Raw genomic sequence first — 6,580 nt, 5'->3', positions numbered from 1 at the left:
ATCTACTCATATAACTTGTGTTCGACTACCAATACATTTGCTTCCTTCATGTTGCAAAAATATTACACTGCTTCATATGCTCATGTTTGTGTTTTCTATATCCTATGACATTGCTTCTGTCTACTATGCGGTATGTGCCCCCACACATGCTTTACATAGAACAATGGCTCGTAAGCACTTAATTCCTATCTTTCGGCGTTTGGGAGAGGAAGACACGTTAAGGTCACCGCATTGTATAATTATGTTTCCATTGACCAGAGAATTTGCTTCTGCAACATCCGAAAGATAGCACAATAACAATTTGAAGCAATAAGAAAGAAGAATGGAAGCATACAGTTACATACACTAGCAAGTGGTATGTTAATCATTCCTAATTTTATTAAGCATGAAAGCATAGGTTACAAGCAGAGATTGAGAAAGCACCCAAGGAGAGATAGGGGATGAAAATTGAACATGCAATCTGACGTCGGCCTTTCATCAGACTATAGATAGCAAGTATTTCCCTTACTTCTTGGGGGTTTCAAGATTGTGTATGTATCTGTTAAATTGCTCCAGGTTCTTGTACCATGGGTGTAATTAAACTCTTTGTTTTATATTGTTGAGAATTTCCAGTTCTATTTCAACTTCTGCTTTATTACCACATGAAAACAAGAGAAACTTGTGCAAGCTCAAGAAAAAAACAAATGATGGGTTTTACTTAAATTTGATCGGCAAATACATCTGCTCAATAAGCCGAGTATAATAAACACTTAATTTGAACAAAACAAGGATATCCTTATCTAAGTAGAACACACCATGCAAAGAACAAGGATTCATCCAAATTATAAGGAAAATAGTGGGACTGAGAAAATAACAGAGGAAATGGACTTGAACATGTTCAGGTTTCCAGCAGTCATATTACAAAGATGGGCCACATAAGTCAACAGTTTCTCTTGTTTTCACGGGTTTAAGGCTATAAAAATATAATACTTCTGATGTCTGCCTAAGAGGGCTTAAAAAGATAAATTCAACTGTTACGCAATTACAAGACCAGGAAAAGCAACATCACTTTTTTTCACGAGCTTCAGGCTTTCAGCCAATGGCGACACTGTCAGAATGTTGGAGCTGAGCTTAACCGACAATCCTTTGGAGCAAACAACACCCTCACGAAGAAATGGCCATAGTCCAAGATTGAGTCATCAGGAGAAACAACAGCTCCAACATGTTCATCTTGAAAAGTCCACTTGAACACTGAACCGTTCACTTCTAAAAAAATATGCAGTTCTTCATTTGCTTTTACCGCGACAACATGCTTGAATAGTTTTTCCTCGCCAAATAATTTGTCATCAAACAGCACGACCCCACGAAGAGGATAGTCATCATATCCGGTGCTAAAAGCAGTGAACAACACATGGTGAGGATGGTCGACCTTTGCATATACTTGTATTACAGCCTCAACACTTTCTGAAAGGACTTTATATTTCAAGTCCAAATTGCAATTATCACCAGAAATCCGTTCATAAAGCATGAGATCAGCTTCAGTCCGGATATCAATCTCAGCATATGCAGAAAGTAGTTGCTTGTCATCTGATTCATCCCCTTCTTTCTTTACCCAAAGATCAACTTCTACTAAAGCCTTATCCAACAAATACATTCCTCGACAAGGGCTACAAAGTGGTATGACAAAGGAACACTAGGATTTAACAGCTTGTTAGAACTAATAAGCGATATCCACTTCCACATACATTAGCATGTATCAACACAACAAACTCAGTAAGATATACTTGCACATGTTCAAATTAACTATTGAGTGATACTCCCATCTTGAGGGTGTTTTTTTTTACATATGCAAGACATGCAAGTTAATGCAATTGTGTCCGTTTTATCAATTGCTCAACATTTATGACATATCAGATTAGATTACCACTAGGGACCTCACAATAATTACCCAATGCCCCTCTACTATCCAGCTGATTGGGAGTTATAACCGTCTTAATTGCACATGTGTAATAAAAAACGACAAAGAAATAGAGTAAGTGTCTATATTGAAGTATATTAACAAGATGACCAGTTTTGTATGTTGGTGGTAAAAGTATAATCATATCCAATTTTGAGAACTGGTCTGATGGCTTGATGTGATCATCTATCTAATGCTTATAACAATATAAAGAGCAGATCCTTTGAACATGAAGAAACAAATTAACCTGACCTCACACACATCTTTTAATAGATGCGAGTAATGAAGGAGACAAATCAAAGAACCAAACTGACATAAATATCAGTGTTTTAATAATACATCAATCAACCATTTCTGAAAGAAAAACAAGCATACTATCTTCAGGAGGAAAGGAAGTCTTAATTACCTTCTTTTCAATCGTGACAGCGTTATCCCTGGGACGGTTAAAGACGTAGTTCCGTCGCGGGTCCAAGTAATCCCGAATGGCAAATATTCCATACACATTAATGGGATACAAGGGTTCAAAGCTTGATAGACGCATGGAGAATAATTGTAGCATGTAACTTGGTGTGCGCTCTCCAAGAGTTGATGGAGCTGCAATTATTTAGTGAGAACAAAAGCAAGTTATTATTTTAGGGAAAACGAAAGCAAGTTATTATTTTAGGGAAAACAAAAGCAAGTTGGTAACAAAATACATAGATATCTGACCTACTTATAAAGGTTGGAGTTGTGCACTACCCACATGTGGGACTAGCAACATTCCAAGAGACATAAATAAACAAATGTAACTTTTACTAGGTGTGAGACCTATCCCAAATAAACAAATACACTGCTACCCTAGTGTGAGAATGACACTCTTGTAAAAACAAAAATTATAAATGCAACTATGCCTCCAATTCAAAATAATGGTCTTTGATTTTAGTTTCTCTGCCCAGCTAATTCTTCGGTTCTATGTCATAGCAGAAGAGGGCAAACAAATTAGGCGAGAGATGTTGTCCTCCTACCTAATCTACAATATCGTGCATTCAACTTACTAACGCCCATTATCCTATGTTCCAAATTCAAAATGTATCTGACTATACATCTTGCAAAGGACCTACTACGGTCGCTCGAGACTCTTTAGCGACTGCAACATGATTTTTTATTACATTCACACTCTTTTTAATTGTGAACCATGCAACAGCCGCAAAACACCAGTAATTCCTCATTTTTTTATGGTTTCGTAGCAACGCACGAGCATTGTGCTAGTCAGTATATCACAACGGCAGATGAATTAATTACTAGGAATGAACGAATGGCAAACAGCACTTACTGGTAGAAGTGTCATGGGTCCTGTAGACACGATGGTGGCAGTTGAGCCCAAGGACGCAGGCACCTGTTGCGTCAGGGAACACTCTCATGGGATAGACGGGGCAAGGAGGAGCATCATCATCATCATAATCATAATCATAATCATCATCATAAACTCCCAGAGCCATAATCTCACTGCACAGCTTCGAGTGTTCATTAAGCTGTTGGGAGTACCTATGTACCCATTTGTCATCTATGTCATCTGCTTCGCTCTTGGGGTAGAGCTTTCCTGAAGAATTGATGTAGAACAGCTCAGCAGATAAATATATATTTTTGTTTTATCTGTTGAGAGAATCAGCAGCTACCTGGACAGTTTGTCTCGGCTAGTATCACTTGACAATTGCCGTCGTCTTCATAATCGCTGCCCTCCTGTGTGCTACAGTCATCGACTCCTTCCTCTCCTACAGAATCAATCAATGTAAATCTAGGATCTACGGATAGTTAATTACTTATGGAAGACGTCGGCAGGGAGAATCGGCTACCTTGTTCATCGTCGTCATCACTGCCCTCCTCCCGTGCGCTCCAGGTGCTCCAGCAGTCATCGCTGTCTTCCTCCCGCGGGAACATGAGGTCCAAGGCACGCCTGGCGACTTCACATGGATCTGAATCTGCTGCTCAGTTGCAATAGATAAATAGAAATTTGATCAACGACTAATTGAGTTGGCGGAAACAAGATCAACGACTAAGAGTATTAACGAAGAGTGGAGATGCATGATATACGCACAGGTGCTCATGCGCGCCGGCTGGTCATGGAGCTCGGCAACCTCCACCCCCTCCCGCCGATCGCCTGGGTCTTCCGGGTAATCCCAATCGGCGCTAGCGTCGGGGTAGTGGGCGCTGTGATACGACAGGTTCCTCGATCCAAGGAAGACTTGCTCCTCCGTCGATGCCATCAACACGCTAGGGTTCCTTGGCGACGGCGCGGCGGCGGCGGCGGCGGCGAGTTGGGTCGGGACAGGTTAGGGATTTCTGCTCGCGGTTGCGGGTGTGGGGAATTGGGACGTTTTGTTTTTCTTTTTTCTTTCTTTCGAGGTAGTACATGAAAGGGCCCAAGGCCCGGCCCGGTTGCGTGTGCTTCGCGTCTCCCATTTTTTTGTTTTCTCGGAGAGAGAGTCTCAACTGTTTCGAGATTTCGAGAAAAGTTCTGATTCTCAGAATTCAAAAAAATGTTCGCCGCGATTTCAAAATAATGAATATTTTTTTAATTTTAACGAACATTTTTAATGACTTTTTCTTTTTTTTGAAAAGGAGGTTAAACCCCGGCCTCTGCATCAATCAATGCATACGGCCATATTTATTTATTATTCAACAAATGTCTAACAAAAACATACATCAAGCCACCCGAAGCCACCACTCACACCTACAAAACTCGATAATTTGAAGTGCTCTCACTCCCCATATCTAAAACGGTGTCGTCGTTGATCCATCCACATAACGTATCGGAATTAAAGCCGGTGTAGCAGACCTAAAGCGTACACCACATGCACACATTTTAGAAGCCACCATCATCATCGAACTGCTGACCCATCTTCGGGAGAGAGATCCGAATCGCCCTTGTCAGTTCGTCCATCCGTCGATGCCACCACGGCGCCACCGCCCTGCGCTCCTCCATCCAGACGCGAAGATTCTGGAGGATCTGTCGCGCGTAGCACCTGCTGACTAGGCATGACATAGCGTAGCACCTGCCGGCCAGGCATGACTTGACATCTCCACCGAAGCTCCGTGCAAGACGAAGCCACTCCACCTCTTGCCTCTATCTTCCAGCGCTGCTCCACAAACGATGCTCCCAAGAGAGAAACGACACTGCAGTGCCGTCATCATCCGATCTGGAAGACCAGACCTTAGAGTTTCCCCCGGAGTAGCATGAGTGGGTCAACAAAAGTTACACGACGATGCCTTCATCAAGCTAACGACGCAGAATGCCGCCATCGCGTGCCATCAGCTCAGTTTTTACCGGCAACTCTGTCTTCCCGACTCGCAGCCGGGACTAGATGACGGATCTCGAGATCTGACCATCCAGCCTCATGCCGACCACCTCCGACATAGGGGATGGCCACCACCGCCGGCTGCACCGACTAGATCAGATATGATCAGAGGCGCCGCCGAACAGTCCACCAGGCCCTCCACGCCGCCTCCGCCGATCCGACACCCGATGGCGCGCCGTCGCCGACCGTAGCCACCATCCTTCCCGATACAGTTACGTGCCATGCCTGCAGCTGATACCGCCCGAGGCAGGGCCGGTCACCACATCGCCGCCTGTAACAGCCATCGCCGCCGCGCCGCATAGATTGGATTGGCCGCGCCACCACGCGTTTAGGGGCCCCGCATCACCCCTAAGACGTGGGAGAGTGGGAGTCCTCCACCACCACCGTCGGCCTCCGGGCTTAGCCCGGAGGCGTCCTCTGGCGGAGGCGGAGGGAGGGGAAGAGGAAGATAGCGCCCCCAGCGGCTAGGGTTTGGGTGCCGCCCGAGTAGCCCTAGAGGGGACGACGCGGGGGCTGTTGGACAGGGTCCTCGATAATGTTTGAATTGTTACCCCTGGCTCAATCAATTTGCTTATGGACACTTGATGAGTGAAATCAAGCATCACTTGACATTACTATAGCTTACTCCTGTGAAATTAGTACGTGATCATAGAATAGTTGATAATCTAGCTAATATTGGTCGTTTTGGAGGTAATACCGCTTGTCGGTTAGCATCTCCAATGGCAAGTCTAAAATTTGGATATCTAAAAAACAATTTTAAACTAGATAACGCCTTGCGCATTATTGCAGGAATCAGTTGCAATATATTTGAAGAGATTTGATTTTATGTACATGAATATTAGAATTAAATGATGTATGAACTAAAACAAAAAATGTATATTATATATAGTATTTGATTATTGTATAGTTAAAAATGCATATTAACACCTGGAAGGTAGCTGGCCTTGCGTGGCGCCCAAGGATTTGGTTACTGGATGGTAAATTTGCTTACCATTGGTTAGTCGTTTATCTCACCACCAACTATAAACACATTTATCAAATGTTTCAAATATAGACAGTGGTGTATTGTTAAATGGCCATGGCAACTCTCACATAACAAGAAACTAGTCGTGGGTGTTGTGGTAACGGGTGGAGATCTCTGCAGTACTGCATTTGTTTTTAGAAAAGGAGGTTCAACCCCCGGACTCTGCATAAATCGATGCATGCAGCCATCTTTATTAATTATTTCATAAAGATCTGACAATAACATACATCAATCCACCCAAAGCCACCACTCACATCTACAAACTCGATAATATGGAGTGCTCTC

At 43.3% G+C, this 6,580-nt stretch overlaps 1 protein-coding gene across 3 annotated transcripts; it reads right to left on the bottom strand.

Moving 5' to 3' along the window:
- Positions 1-850: 850 nt before the first annotated feature.
- Positions 851-4,276, bottom strand: LOC119318178. 3 transcript variants are annotated; one of them, XM_037592692.1, is made up of 6 exons: positions 4,011-4,276; positions 3,769-3,897; positions 3,592-3,687; positions 3,249-3,515; positions 2,343-2,530; positions 851-1,672 (listed from the first exon to the last, which is right to left on the bottom strand). In XM_037592692.1, the coding sequence occupies exons 1-6, from the start codon at positions 4,177-4,179 to the stop codon at positions 1,091-1,093; spliced, it is 1,431 nt and encodes a 476-aa protein (XP_037448589.1). In that variant the 5' UTR covers positions 4,180-4,276; the 3' UTR covers positions 851-1,090. The 3 variants fall into 3 exon arrangements, with proteins under 3 accessions (XP_037448589.1, XP_037448594.1, XP_037448599.1); XM_037592697.1 differs by having other exon boundaries at positions 3,769-3,894; XM_037592702.1 differs by having other exon boundaries at positions 1,486-1,646.
- Positions 4,277-6,580: the final 2,304 nt, after the last annotated feature.

Source organism: Triticum dicoccoides, chromosome 1B (genome assembly GCF_002162155.2).
Source record: "Triticum dicoccoides isolate Atlit2015 ecotype Zavitan chromosome 1B, WEW_v2.0, whole genome shotgun sequence".
Taxonomy (NCBI): Eukaryota; Viridiplantae; Streptophyta; class Magnoliopsida; order Poales; family Poaceae; genus Triticum; species Triticum dicoccoides.
This window is presented reverse-complemented; position numbering and strand designations above follow the sequence as displayed.